General features: G+C 35.4%; 1 protein-coding gene across 4 annotated transcripts in view; it reads right to left on the minus strand.

Moving 5' to 3' along the window:
- Armc8 (armadillo repeat containing 8) overlaps nt 1–16,163 on the minus strand; it is a 99,174-nt gene that overhangs the window by 54,202 nt on the left and 28,809 nt on the right. For all 4 annotated transcript variants that reach the window (XM_015487006.2, XM_048794101.1, XM_048794100.1 and 1 more), the window contains 4 exons: nt 10,645–10,716; nt 7,802–7,944; nt 7,601–7,698; nt 4,450–4,542 (listed from right to left, as the gene is read on the minus strand). In XM_015487006.2, coding sequence (XP_015342492.1) covers nt 4,450–4,542; nt 7,601–7,698; nt 7,802–7,944; nt 10,645–10,716 — 406 coding nt within the window. The remainder of the gene's footprint in view (nt 1–4,449; nt 4,543–7,600; nt 7,699–7,801; nt 7,945–10,644; nt 10,717–16,163) is intronic.

The following is a 16,163-nucleotide window of genomic DNA, read 5'->3' on the forward strand; positions in this document are numbered from 1 at the left end:
ATTTCCAATTAACTCTCTAATTTCTATTCATTTCTTACTTCATTTCTTTCTTTTTTCCTTTTTTTTTTTTTTTTTTTTGTGGTGCTGGGAATTAAAGCCAGGGCCTTGTGCATGTGAGGCAAGAACTCTACCAACTGAGATATATCCCCAGCCCTTAATTTCTTATTTTAAATTATTACAGAGTATTTCATAGTTTACACATGCAAATCCCATTCTCAGGGCATAGATTTTAAGTGAGCTCCCTTTCCTCCCACCTCAAGGAGTTATTATAGGTCCTACTTAAGGGGTATGTGCAGTGGACTGGACAATGCTCTAAATGCTTTACTAGCACTCTCTGGATTGAAATAAAAGGGTCTCTGGCTTATTTCATATAAAAATAATGATGAAACTCTCCTAAGAATATGACCCATTTTTTTTCTTATCTAGGAACTAGAATCAATTATGAAGGTGAATCTAAATTAGCCCCAGCTTACATGTCAGCATGGTCAAGTTCTATTGGTCTCAGTTTAAACACTGGCAGAGCTTATCAGAATGGCTAAGTATAGACAGGGTGCTTCCTTGACCTTTTGTCCTTCATTGGTCAATGTAGCCAACTGGTTCCTGTGCTTTGCAATGACCTAATTATATTATTTTATATTCTTCTAGACATTTTATAAATATACAAGTATATTCTTTCTCCCATTTTAACACAAATGGTTGAAGACTATATGTACTACTCTAAACCTTTTATTTCCTTTACTAAATATCTCAGAGATCGCTCACATCAGTTTTCTCATTTTATTCATCGCATAAAAGTCTCATACTTTATTCAACTAGTACCCCTTAGTTGGACATTTAGAATATCAGTCTTTCACTATTACAATATCACTTCAAAGTATACCCATGTGCATGTATCTTTTTTCTAAGATCTAAATAATTCTGAAATATCCTTGCTGAAAGAGTTGTATTTACAAATGACAGTGAAAAGATCAAGCATTTACAATTCTCACTCTTCATAATTATTCCCTACTGCTAAGATACCTTCTTTTTAATCCCTCAAATACTTTGCCTCAATTATGGCAACAACTATGTATCATCAAAGGTCTTCCTCCTCTCCAAGACTATGTATAAGATTGGGTAAAAATGATCACAAGGAAGGAATCAGTGGCAGAAACAACTGGAGAGGAGTAGCTATTCTTTGGTTCTTATCAAGTCTCTCTGCAGACAGGAGGTGGTTAACAAGGCAGCATTCACCTGGTTGGATATTAATAAGCCCCTGCAGTTTTAAACTCCAAAAAATAGGACTTAGAAATCTGAGCAAATCTGTTGCTAAGGAAGTAGCAACAATTTATAAGTTACAATTCTAACAAATATTTCTAGCCTTTTTTGATCCTTAATAAATCATGGAAAGAATTCCAAAGATACAATTATAATGAGTTTATATACATAAAAGTTTTCATAGTCTCCCTTTTTCTGTCTCCCCTCCAACTGTACCAATTGATACAATACCAGTCTGTGAAAATTAGTAATGTCTTATCCCATTTACTTGTATCTAACTAGGCCCCTTTGAAAGTATTTATTACAAATTTTGTTATTTTGCATCTAGGTACCAAAAAAAAAACAAAACATGAAAATAAGGTTTGTGAAATTAATGATAATATATAGACCATCAAATAAGTTGTTTTCAAAGATATATTGTTAGTGTATTAGGGAGAAAGTTAATATTGTATTTTAACGATTACTATTCTTGCTGGGTTTATAAATAGGGCAATGTTTCTTTAAGTCTAGTTATATCTCAGAATACTTAAATTTGGTAATTTAATTACAGTAGAAAATGATAACTATCAGGTTAAAAAAAAGCTTACTAAAGGTAATCTCTCTGATAACATCTTCTGTTCTATCAGTGGCATCAGGGTGGCTGTAAATTATTATCCTCAAGAGAAGTTTCTGTCTAATAAAAGGTATAGTGATTTAATGGTACTCCTTTATCTATGATTCCAGCTAAGATGGCGCTGGGAAATTTCAGATGAGCAAATCCAAAAGTTTTGAGAAATCTCTATGAGTAGTCCTGAAGGCTGAGTTTTAATTTCAGGAATGGCATTATTCAAACTTCTTATAATTTAACAAAATAATATGTAGTTATTTTTCCAGGTCCAAATTTCAGTACCCTCTGGAATCACTGTAGTTATGACTAATAGATACCATGCTCTCTTGAGTAGGAATAGATGCTGAAAGGTTGGTAATAAGGCTCTGAATTCTAGAATATCATCCTCTACTCACCTGCCATGGAAGGCAAGACTTTATTTTATTGTTGGAAAATTCTATATCTTGTTGGTTTGAATTCATTTTTAGCAAATGAATTGTAACAAAACTTCATTTTCTTAGAGCATTCCTTTGCCTACCTCAAATGATGAAGGTAGCCAGGCATGGGAGTGCACATACCTGTAATCCTAGCGACCCAGGAGGTAGGAGAATTGCAAGTTTGAGACCAACCTCAGCAACTTAGCGAGGCCTAAGGACTTAAGGAGATCCTATCTCAAAACAAAACATAAAAAAAGGGCTGGGGGGGCTGGGGTTGTGGCTCAGTGGTAGAGCGCTTGCCTCGCACATGAGAGACCTGGGTTCGATCCTCAGCACCAATACAACAGTCACTAATATGGCATTATGTAAAAATGTGAATGTGTAACCGATGTGATTCTGCAATTTGTATTTGGGGTAAAAATGGGAGTTCATAACCCACTTGAATCAAATGTATGAAAGATGATATGTCATGAGCTTTGTAATGTTTTGAACAACCAATAAAAAAAAATTTAAAAAAAGGGGGGGGGGGACTGGGCTGGGGATGGGGTTCAATTCCTGGTACAAAACAAACAAAAAGAGGCACTGTTTGATATCCCTGGTTCTCTGAGCTAACTTACACATTGTCAAAGGAATCAAGAAGCAAAACCTCAAAAATTTTTGACAAAAATCTTAATTTCAAAGTACCTTAAACAGAAGTAAAGAGACTGTGATAATCAGCTAGGGTTTGGGAAGAAGTTTAAATGATTAGATTTTAATGTAGGTATTTTTTCTGGGACCAAATGATCTAATTTTCATTTATTTGGGGGAGATGTTCTAAAACAGCAAAGATTTGTGATCTTTCCACTTTGCAATGTAGGTGTTCATTTCTCTTAGTCCTTCTTACCTCATTTGGTATCTATATTACAAATGATAGGAAGGCAGGTAATGCTATCCTGAAACACAGAATCCTCCCTCAGAAGATAACCAATTATTTGGTGAGAATTAGAAACTGCTTAAAATTAAGAAAACTCTCAAATCATCACCCATGGCTACCAAAACGAGTACACTCAAAATATAATCTATGAAGGAAAATAAGTAGCACTTCATAGTACCCAGCTATTTCGGTTTGGAAGCTACACAGAGAAATTGGAGCTTCTGGAGATGGGAAATATGGAGGATCCTACAGGGTGATGTATCTGAAGAGGGTATGAAAGCTCTGAGCTCTTTCTCTCATATCCCACCCTATTCATTTCTTATCTGGCAAGAATAAGGAGGATGGTAATTCAGATATGCCAAAGAGAAGCCATAAAGTGTTTTTTTCTTTTTTAAGTGAAAAGGTAAAAATTCTCCACTTAACACGGAAAGAACGATCATATACTAAGGTTGCTAAAATCTATGATGAGGAAACTAATGCTCAGCGATGTCAAATAACATACTCATTGTCCCTCAGTCATCACAAATCAGAACTGGAATTTAAAACTGGGTGTTAATGGCTACAATGTACAAGCTCTTCTAATTATGCGAAATTATCTCTGTTATACTTATTTACCTCAGGATACTTGCATAAATACCTACCTGAATATGACTATAAAAAGGGACGGGGGAGAGAGAGCACACTTAACCATGAGCAGACAAGAATCATTCTTATTTCTTATAAGAGATCACTAAAAACTGTTTCTAACAACATGGGAAACTGAGGTTGTAAGGAAACAGACATGATCTCATGCTGCTGGTAGTAATACCAGTACAACCTCCAGACAGGACCTTATGGGCAAAATTACAATTTGTACATATTCTTTGATGCGATTCCATTTCTTATAAAATGTCTTCTACCCAAAATACTTGTTGGAACATTGCTTTGTGCTTAAGACTGGAAACAAACTAAATGCTTAAAAACAGATGACTAATTAAATCAATTATTGTATATTTACATAGTAAAATGCTATGCAGCCTTTTTTTTTTTTTTTAAGGAACAGAGAAATTCCTCATGTACTGATATGGAACAGCCTTCAAGATATGTTAAGTGAAAAACGCAAGATGCAAAGCAGTATACACTACATGCTGCCTTTTGTGTTAAAAAAAAAAGGATAAAATATACACATAAAATCCTGAGAGGACATACAAATAAGGCACATCACTTAAGGGCATGTAAGATTTGACATAACAGAAAGTATTTATTCTGGTTCTTACTTTACAGCAGTGTGAGAAGATCTGACAGATATACTCCTGGGTGTAGCGGGACCTGCTCAGCAGCGCCATGAGGTGTGGTATCACTGTGGCATCCTGGAGTGGATGGGAATGAGAGCACAGCAACAAGGAACTTAGGCACTGTATACACATTTGACAAAGTACTTACATGAGCAGGTACATAGTTTAAGCCTCTTATCCTAATGGCAATAATTCATGTTTCTTTTGAAGGAACAGAGCAAAACAAAAACAACATGGCCATCAAAACAGCTGAGGTCAAGGACAAGGAAAGGGACTTCAATATCCATCCTTGAAAACTATATACATATGAGGACAGGAACCTCTTAACAGCTCTCTCACAAACACCTATATGCTAATAATAAAATAATATCATTACAATAAGACTAATCATTTCTAGAATCAAAATGTGAGGTGATTAATGAGATATAGAGTATAAAGAAGTATTTTGAAAGAATTATAAAATAAAATTTGACCATTTTGATCTCTGAGATATATGGTAAGCATCAGTAACAACTACAATCTCGCATAATGACTGTAGTTGGCTATTTGCAATCTGTACAAGACAATTTATATGATTAGCAATTTTTCAACATAAAACCTACTGCCTATCACCTTCACTAACATTTACATGGTGACACAGGTAAAGAGAAAAATCAAACAACCCCGCTGCAGGTTCTTCAAGTAACTATTTATTTTTAATACAAAAGGAATTACAAACTGAAAGAGAATTTGGCCTTAAACACAGATGGACTTAGCTCAAGTCTCCTAGCCAATGTTGTCACAAGTCCTCAAGCTATGCTTCTCAAGTACAAATGTGCCTGCAAATTCCCAGGGATTGTTCTTCACGTTCAAATTCTGATTTGGACTGGGATCTAAGAGTTTGCATTTTAACTAGCTCCCAAAAGAGGCTGATCAACAGACCACATTTTGAAGACCCTCACACAGAGGGCATTGAAGAAAAAAATGCCAAGACACATAAAAGCTAAGAAAAATAGCAGTCTGTTCATTCCCTAAAATGGAATATTTTCCCCTGCTTGTTAGTATAATCTCTGTGTTGTCAACAGCAATTTAAAAACAAAACACAAAACCTGAAAACCTCAGAGAACGTTAGGTACTAAATGCAGAGAAAGAAAAGGAAGAGAGAAAATGGAGTTTCAAATAGAGCAAGGGGAAACAATAGTTCCACTGGCAGGACAGAGGGAAGCAGGAACATCGATAAACAGGATTTCAAACTAGAAATCCTGCCCTCTTCTGACTAGACAGTCCTATTTAGTACTTGAGCTGCTGCAGCAGCTGGGTCTACCTACACTCAAGTACTGCTCTCTGTTGCTTCCCCTCATCCGACACTTTTTACAGATTCCCCACTGACTCTGAAGTATAAAATCTTTTGAGGCATAAAACTGAAATGTTTCATAATTTCCATGATCTCACTGTCTAAATTTAACCTACCTGTATCTTAACTGTTGTCATGTAAAAAAGTTAAGTTGACCTAGACGAGAATTTTCCAAACTGCACCATGATCCATTAGTGGGACATAAATCAGTTCAGAGAGTGAGGAAGGAGTCAAAACAGCTGGCTAGGATTAATTTCTCCCCCTCTTTCCCCAGGGCTGGGGTGGGTGAGAAATTTCTAGGGTAGAGAAGACAGGTCATTGGTTTAATCTCTTTGTAAACATGACAATTTGACACCCAGCAAAACACTGTGACACTTACTACAAAGAGCAGTCCAAAAAGCAGCAGCATTTGAATTACCTGGAAACTTGTAGGCAAGGCAAACCCTCAGGCCCTACCCATCTTATTATTCAGAAACTCTGGAGGTGGGGTCCAGAATCTGTTTAACAAATCCTCTAGGTAATTCTGGAACTCGCTCATGTTTGAGAACTACTGTAGTGAACAATCTAGACTTATGAGGCATAAGTCTCTCAAGAATGTCACATAAACCCTAAGGTATAAAAACTGAGATGTTTCATAACTTATACACCTCTTACTTTGTGAAGTGACCCACAAAGCTCACTTGGAGACCTTATGTATCATCGAGGACAGAAGAGTACGTATCTATCTGATGTAGGATGGAGTATGAAGCCCTGTACCATCTCTTTCCATGCTTGTTTTCCCTGTGCCTCTTGTTTGTTTATATTCTTGAAATACTTATAAATCTTGAATATGGATAAGATTTCTGATTTCTGTGTATCTGATCAAACAAGTGATTCTTTGTGAACTCTGAGAACCACAAATGGCATTATTTGTTTTTAATGAGAAACAACAAAAGAGAAACCAGAGGACATCAAATTTGTGGAACTGTGTTGTGATAGTTATCTCAGAATTCCACACACACAAAGTTATACATGTGTATACTGAGGCAGTGAAAAATATATTTTTACTATAGATTGTAGATAGTGCTTCAACAACACTGCTAGGTAATTTTCATTAAGAAAGTCCCACCAATAGATTAAAAAGAACCCTTGATAAATCCCTGAGGCTTCTGAAAAACCACTGACTGACTCCAAACATCTTTGGATTCTCTTATGGGTATGCTCTGATTCTGGTCTGTCAGCTAAGCCTCCTGCAAGCTGGTTCTGGTCTCTCTCTCCAGCTGAGACTAACAGCAATGCCCTCTACACATCAAACTGTTCTGCCCAACATACTACAACTGCTTCACAGAGATCCTTCCCAGAATGGCCTCCTTCCTCTCCAATTTTCTAAATTATCTATTATTCAAGACCCAGGACAAATTATAGCTACTCTACAAAGCCTACCTTCCTGAACTAGAACGTAAAGTGAGAAGAACTCCCTATCACTCATTTAGTATAAAATATATTCCCTTAATATACAAAGAGATAAAAATTGATCTTTTTTATTTTTAACAGTTTGCAAATTCCTCTAGGATCTGAGGCTATCTTCTTGTTTGTCTGTTTTGTGGTGCTGGGGATTGAACCTAAAGCCTTGCTTATTATAGGCAAATGCTCTATCATTGTTCATTTTTAAACAAAGCCTAGAACACTTAATATTTGAAAATAATCAGGAACTCAAATACTTCTTGAGACTTTTTGTATATCACAGCTATGAGTCTGAAGTGAGAAGCAAATAGCCTTTAGTGAAATATAACCAATGACCCCAAAACATCCCAAACTCACTGTATACAGTAGCTCCTCTGGAGTGACAGGACTGGTGAAGATGGTACGTAGGCATCGGAGACAAGCTTCAATGAACTTCAGGTCTGGGGACAGTAGTCCTATTAACAGAAACTACATGTGAGATTCATCTTCTCAACCAGTACTTAAAACACTGCAAACTCATTCTAATCTTTTCTTGTGTGAAATGTCCTCCCTGCATACCTTGTAGTAAGGCAGGGATAATATGGCAGTCCAGCAGAGACTTGACATTGTTTTCAGTACCCATAGCAAGACTTCCCAATACCACTGCACATTCCGTTTTCAGCTCTGTGCTTGACGTTTCTTGCTGAAGCAAATACAACAATCTAAAAAGAAGGCACTTGATAAACAAAGAGACTAAAAGAACAAAAGTAAATTAAAATATTGTGACAAAGGAATGTGATAAATACATTCTACATACTAAAATTAGAGTTGATTTGGCTTATTTGAATTTCTCTAGGTAATATTTATTTATATTATCTGCTACTTCAACAAAGAAACATCTAAAAAAAAGAGATTTTCTTCATTTTGAACAACAGGACTATCATAGGATCTCAGAGTTTATCAAACTGTAAATCTGAGAGTTGTGTACAATGGTATCTGCAGAACAAGTGTGATAGTCCATGTTATCTGCTATTCCCTGGTTAGTCTTTTCAAAACATGCTGGATCACAAACTCAAACCAGAAATCCAGAGCTATAGTGTTGAGATGGCACAGGTCTAGCATACAGGGAATAATCTTTGTGCAGTTTTTCAAACAAGGAAAGCTTTCTTCTCTTCAGTTCTCCCATGTGGGGACTGAGGAAATCCTCCAAATTCCACTCTAGCCCAGCTCGCCAAACAGCTAATCCCCAAACTCTAATGCTCTACCACTTAGGATCTTCTCTTTTACATTCTAATTTCATGCTCCCTAAAGCACTATTTAGATATACTGCACACAAACCCTATGAATGGCTGCTGGTCAGTGAGGTCAAACACATTAAAACCATTAATCCTGTATTAAAAAATAAAAATATTTTTCAAAATGTATAACAATTTTTGAGGAAAAATAAAAACACCTTGGTTCTAAGTAGCAAAAGCATAAAGAAAGTTATATAAATGTCACTGCCTGCCTAAAAGAAACATCTAGGTTGTCAGAAAAATCTAACTTCCTATGATAACTCAAGAAACAACAAATTCTCAAAATCAGATTTTTTTTTTTAAAGCAGGATTAAAAATCACGCAGACACAATTCTACATAGATAGAGTCATCTGATGCTTGACAAAGCTGCCAAAAACATGTTACAGAAAAGACAGCCTTTTAAATAAATGGTGCTGGGAAAACTGGATATTCTTATGTAGAAAAATGAAACTGGATCTCTATCTTTCACCCTGTACAAAAGTCAACTCAGGGATCAAAGACTTAGGAATTAGACTCTGGTCTGAAACTGCTAGAAGAAAACAGGGTCAACACTATGATATAATGGCACAGGCATCAACTTCCTCAATAAGATACTAAAGCTCAAGAAATAATACCAAGAGTAAGTGTGTGGCATCAAGTTAAAAAGCTTCTGCAGAGCAAAAGAAACAATTAAGAAGGGAGAACCTATAGAATGAAAGAAAATCTTTGCCAGCTACTCTTCCAACAGATAATTAATATCCAATATATAAAGAACTAAAAAAAAAACCTCCAAAAGGAAAAAAAATCCAATAACTCAATCAATAAATCGGCAAATGAATAAATGGACATTTCTCAAAAGAAGAAATATAAATGGCTAACAAATGTATGAAAAAAATGTTCAACCTCTTTAGCAATCAGGAAAATGCATATCAAAACTTCACTGAGATTTTATCTCACTCCAGTTAGAATAAAAATAATAATAAATGCTGGCAAGGATAAGAATTGAAAATGGTACACTTATACGTTATTGATGGGACTGTAAATCAATATAATCAAAAGACTAGGAATGGAACCACCATATGACCTGGCTATCTCACTCCTTGATATTTATCCAAAAGTACTAAAATCAGTTTACTATAGGGATACATGCATACCAATGTTTATAGCAGCACAATTCACAATAACCAAGTTATGAAAACAGCCTAGGTGTTCATCAATAAGACTAATAGATAAAGAAAATGTAGTATGTACACACAATGGAGTTTTACTCAGTCATGAGAATGAAATTATGTCATTTACTGGTAAATGGATATATGGGAACTGTGGAACACCATGCTAAGTAGAATAAGCCAGATCAGAATGTCAAAGGTTGAATGTTTTCTCTCATATGTGGAAGATGGGGGGAGTTCCATAATAATAAAAAAAGGGGGATCTCAAGAAAATAAAAGGGAGACCAACAATGTAGAGGAAGAGGCTAGAGAAGAAGGGAGGAGAAGAGGGTGTGGGGAAGTACTGAGGAACAAAATCTACTAAATAATGCTATGCCATATATGAATATACCACAATGAATTCCATTTATATATACTATAATAATGTGCTAATTGAAACAACAATAATAGAAGGAGATTAGCAGAGTGGGGCAAGCTGGAATAAGGCTAGAGAGGAAGGAAAGGGAAGGTACTGGGGAATGAGACTGATCAAATTAATGTTATGTGCATGTATATTATATATAATGCACCAACAAAAAAATTAATTAAAAAAAAACCAAGGAGAGTTTTTTCCCCCTTTGTTTAAATTCAAAAATGTCTTGAAAATTCTAATAAATTATCTACTCACACAAAAACTTTGAGGACTCTAAGGAGATGGAAAAGAAATTATCAGGCAGGTATACAGTCCTATGGATCCATCCAACAAATTCTTACACTGCAAGGTTAATGATCTTTCTGAATTTCCAAAGAGTATTAATATATTAACTTCTTATTCCATTCTCTGGAGATGGTTCTTAGAGATGGTTTACATATGTCAAGGCATTCATTTTTTAAAAAAATAGACAATACAGAAAAAAGGGGTCTTTTCCCTAAGAGTAAGAAATACATTAAGAATGTATTCAGCATGAATGGCAGAAAGGGCACAGACAGCCAACATACCTTGGAACAGCTCCTAAAACAATGAGGTTGGCTTTCTGCTTGTTGTTTCCAATTACAGCATTTTTCATGTCTCTGAATTCAGGGGAAGAGAAAAAGGTATGAAGTATGTTGAGATATCACAGAGAAATATAAACATCAAAGATTAATTCATTGCACTTTATCATGCAACAAGTTGGGCTGGCAAGTACAGAAATCAGTGACAAAGTCAAAGCATTGACCCTTTTTCACTAAAGAAAAGGGACTGAGAGGTGCTAAGTGACCATGGGAACTATAAAACAGAAGAGTAGTGTGGAAAGTGGGAGATATTCTGCATACTGGCTAAGACCTCCAATACAAGCAGAGTTGGGTTCTTCTAAAAAAGGCCCCAGTCCTTTGCCCATAAAGGAATACAGGACACCTTCAGCATATATGGCTTGGGGTCCCATTTTATTGGTTTTCTAGTGGCCATTTTAGAATTTCCAATTCATCAATTTATCATAATCTTAAAGTGGTATTTTGCACTTGTTTTAAGAGCCTTGCAAGTGTACTTCCATTTCCTGTTCTTTCCGCTACTGGTATAACATACTTTACTTTCAAATTGGACAGAAACAACATAGTACATTGTTACTATTTTGCTTAACCAGCCAACTGTCTTGTAAGATTAAAATATTTTAAGAACCACTGTAATATTTCTTAAACATATTCACCAGTATTTTTTTGTTTAGATACAAAGAACTCTTTATTTACTTCCCCACAAGTAAAACTCTATTTCATAATAAGAGGACTTCTATCAATTAGCTCACAAATTGATGATTGGTTCCAAAGGACATGTTGAGAAAAAATGTACAGCTCAAAACAAACCCAGAACTACTAATGTTTTAAAAATACTTCCCTGATTGGACAGCACTGCTATCTTAATATACAGCAGGAGTTCTCAAAGTGGGCAGGGAGGCATTATCGCCCCCAACCAGTTTTTAGAAGTGTACAAGAAAGGGAGGAAATGGTTTTAGAAACAGATAAAAAGCATCTTTGCGTAGTTTAAAAGAAAACTGAATTTTTCAGTATTGTGCTTCTCCTGACAAAAAAAGAAAGATGTGCTTTTTATCACTATGGAAAAATCAGATCACCAGTTCAGTGGCATTTGTATCAGTCAATACCACATATCCATAATCAGTCTACATTGTGGTTCTTGCATCCATATTATCTCCTACTGCAGTTAGACCAAAGCATTTACATATCGCAACATTATAAATTATATCTTTCTTTTCTCTTTTTATATTATAAGCAGATGAGGCATTATACTATTTTGGAATTATGTATGTAAGCAGGTTATATACCTGTGAACTTAATTTCAAGAGCGAACAAGAGGCATTATAAAATATTTCTAATAAGGGGCTAGGGTTGTGGCTTAGCGGTAGAGCGCTTGCCTCGCACACGCAAGACTCTCAGTTTGATCCTCAGCACCACATGAAAATAAATAAGTGAAATAAAGGTATCATGTCCAACTACAGCTAAAAAATAAATATTTTAAAAAATATTTCTAATACAGGGAAGTTAGGTGTGCAAATATTAAGATCATTGGTAGCATTGAAGTTTTTAGCTCAATCATTTCTTTTACATCCCAATAAGCTCCTAAACACTGATTCAACATCTCTTTTCACTTTTCCTCTTCTGGCTAGCAGAGCTCTATAATATGTAGAAATTTTCTGACAACCTTAAAAGTTACAATCTCAAGAAGTTGTACTGTTAGCAAAACATAAATCTTGTAGAAAACCTGAGAGGAAAAGTTACTTTAAAAAAATAAATACATATTTACAACACCAGATATATTCACTGGCATGTAAAACTCTGGTGATGGGCTGGGAATACAGCCCAGGTGGAACACCTGTCTAGCATGTGCAAGGCCCGGATTCAATCCCCAGCAAGGTGGGGTGCTGGTGGTGGTGGTAACGATCCTTCTTTACATTTACCTTCTTCAATTACTATAGAAAAATACTGCTATGACAAGGGAGGTGCTGAAAGTAGATTCTCCCCACAAGTTTCTGAACAGCACTTTTACAAGCCTTGAGCCAAACACTGAAATTACTTGTTCTTTTCTTCCATGAGCTCAGTACCTGCATATAGGTCTTACACAGCCTGAGATATCCCTCTCTGTAAACTATCCCTCAGGTTTCTATATGGTTTACAAGAGATATATAACAATAATTTTTTATTTTGTTACTAAACCAAATGAAGTTTATTGAAGTTTTTACCAAGTTCTGACATATGATTATAGAATGGTAAAATATCAAAGCCTCAGTTCAGTTAGTAAATTGTAGTTTGAGAAAGGTTTCACGTCCAGGCTCCTGCCTCCTTGTGGATGCCTCTGTTTCCTTCTTACAGGCTTAGTTTCAATTCATCAGCTTATAGCTCTGCAGCTATTCATTTACTTTTGTCATTTTCCCTTCTCTACTGTGTTCAGCTTTCACTAAATGCACCGCATTCATCTATCTAGATAAGAGTCTACTTTGTGCCAGGTGCCATTCTGGGTATCCTATTACAGAACTCCCCATCTTAATATTTTCCCAGTTTCCTCTCCATTCTTCCAAAACTAAGCAGAAATGAGGTATTTGTCTCCATATTACCTATGAGCCCATTTCAAACATTGGTAACTGTGCTAAAGTAAATGTTTTTATAGACAAAGCAAACAAAAATCACTCCAAAAACAATTTTCCAGTTCTCTTAATTTAAAAAAAAAAAAAAAAAAGACATGAAGAGGCAGCCAGTGGTTATAGACTAAATGCAAGCTGAAGAGAACACTTATTAATAAAAACGAAGTAATGTCTAAGGAAAAAAGAATTGTTTTGGCTCTGATAAGAAAATATATCTATGCTAATTGGCGGGGGTGGGGGATTTTCATGCCCAGCAAATAAATTCTATTCAGTTATTATTATAAAGGGATGCTAGTAGGTCACTTCTATGAAAGGGATAAAACTGAAAGAGACAATAATCATCATATTTCCCCCTCTTTGGCAGATCTAAGTACAATGTAGTGTGTGTCTGTCTCTCTCTCTCTCTCTCACTCTCTCACTCACTCAACATTTCTTATCCCCTTCCTCATATGGTCCCTTGGCTAATTTTATTCATTCTTCCAGTCTGAACTTAGGTGTCAATGTCACTTCCTCTAGGAAGCATGACCTGGGACCTCAAGGTCTGGGCTAGGTGTCCCTCCATCAAAATAAACTTATCACTTGTTAGAATAGAAATCTATTCATCTTTAGCAGCATTAAAGTAAATCTGGTCTGGAAATATCAGAGAAGTTACTATCAAGGGATCATTAATTATAGTGATTTGAGAAAATGTACTACATAGAAATATGTACTTTTTTTCTTTTTGCCACACTGTGGGGATTGAACTCAGGGCCTCACCAATGACAATGAGCTACATCCCCAGCCCAGAAATACATACTTTTTAAAAAATGCAAACGCAGTTAACAACGAAGATGGGAATACAACAAAACTATGTAAAATCTATATATTACTTAAAGCTTATAAAATATGCCATAACCACTACATTATTTCACCTTCATTACATCTTGCACAATATTAACCCCATTTTACAAATGAGGAAGTTATAACTCATGCTTGGAGATTTTTTTCAGAACTCCATATTAAATGACAGAGTCAATAATCTCAACCAATGTCTTTTAAGCCAAATGAGTTTTGCCTTACCTCCATTCCAGCACATTAGGCATTTATAACAAACTGATGGAAAATAAAAATGAATTTGATAAATTCAGTTCCTTTTTCACTTTTTACATTGTTATACAAAATAAAAGTATCTCTAAGTTTTACTCAGACATCCTTTTCCCAGAGATCAATGGAATATAACCTTCTGCCTATCAACTTTAAATGTGGGACAGTGATGCCCTACTTATATTCTACTGAAACTCAACTATTAGTTTTTGAGCAGAGTACTATAGTGGGCTATTTGAAGGACCCAAAACCATCACACAAGGAGATGCCTGTTCTGAAGAGTTTAAGATCTCTTTAGAAAGATAAAAATAACATTAACAATGTAAGGCAGTGTTATGCTATAAACTCAGTGTTTATATGGACAGGAAAATTTGATGGTTAACATATCATTGAGGCTATGGTAGGAACTAAGACAATCCTTAAAAAATGGTCAGGACTTGGATAAGTGGATGGGGAGGGCGAAATGAAAAGCCTTCACAGATGATCATATTAGAAAGGAATATAGCTTGTTTCTGGGGTGAGACAAGAACTGAAAAGAAAGTTAATTTCAGGGTAGCATGAAACAAAGCTAGAAAAGTAACAGGGAGAAAGGACAAACTAAAGGGAGATGGATTAAGGAGCAATTATGGTTTAGAACACAGAAGTGGCATGAAGGAAGCAGTGCCTAAGTAAGATAAGCTGAATGTGGAATGTATTGGCATGCTGATAAGACTAAGAGTCAACGGGGACCTAAATGGCTGATGCTTCCCCTTTATGGTTCCAAGGAGGCTGTGCTTTGTTATCATCTTAGTATTCACCAAACTATATGTGGATTGCCTCTTTAGTTATTTGACTTCTTCATTAGACCTTTAAATTCTCTAGGCCAGTGACTACATTATTCATTCTTAAACACCCCTATACTAGCACAATGCATGGCACTTAATAAATGTTAAAAGAATTAACCAAACCCTCTGGTGATCTGATTATGTGAGAATAATTAGGATAACAGCCACTGGAATCATTAAAACAAAGGACATTTTGAGGAAGAAGTTAATGAGATGATTCAATAGGTACAGGAAATTTTTTGTGGCATATCTTGAATGACTAATTCATGTCTGGACACAGAAAACATTAGGAAGCTTAAAGATAAGCATCTATCCTGACTTGAAACACACTGAATTATTTTGAGGTGAGATAAGAATATCCAGGTAGAAAGGCAAAAAAAAAAAAGTAAGCCTTGAGGATATCCCACTTCCAGGGGATGAAAGAAAACAATATTAAGATGTTCTAAACATGCATTTGTCAAGTAACAATTTCAGCTAAAATCTAGACAAAATCTTAAATTTGCAAACTAATAAATGGACATATGAGGCACCCACTTTCACATGTAGGTTAAACTTTGTACTTCATTTCCTTTCTTTGCTCTGAAAGAGATCAATTAGGAAAAAAAAAGTCTCAAATATTAAAACACACACAATGCCTACTGCAATTATGTCTAAATTAGAAGATCATAAAGGTAATCAATACTAAGAGAAAATAAACACTAAACTATGCCATTAAAATAGTAGCAAAAGCTAACAAAAGAATTGGAATCTTCTAGAGAAACAAAATTTCAGTCAATAAGCATCTTTTGCTCTGAAAGAAATTAGAGAAAAAAGACTCAAATATTAAAACATACACTGTAAAACATACCACAGTTACCTCTAAATTAGAGGATCGTAAAGGCAATCAATAGTGAGAGAAAGTAAACACTAACTATGCCATTAAAATAATAGCAAAAGCTAAAGAAAAAATTTGAATGTCCTTGAGAAACAAAGTTTCAGTCAA

This window comes from Marmota marmota, unplaced genomic scaffold, assembly GCF_001458135.2.
Source record: "Marmota marmota marmota unplaced genomic scaffold, marMar, whole genome shotgun sequence".
Taxonomy (NCBI): Eukaryota; Metazoa; Chordata; class Mammalia; order Rodentia; family Sciuridae; genus Marmota; species Marmota marmota.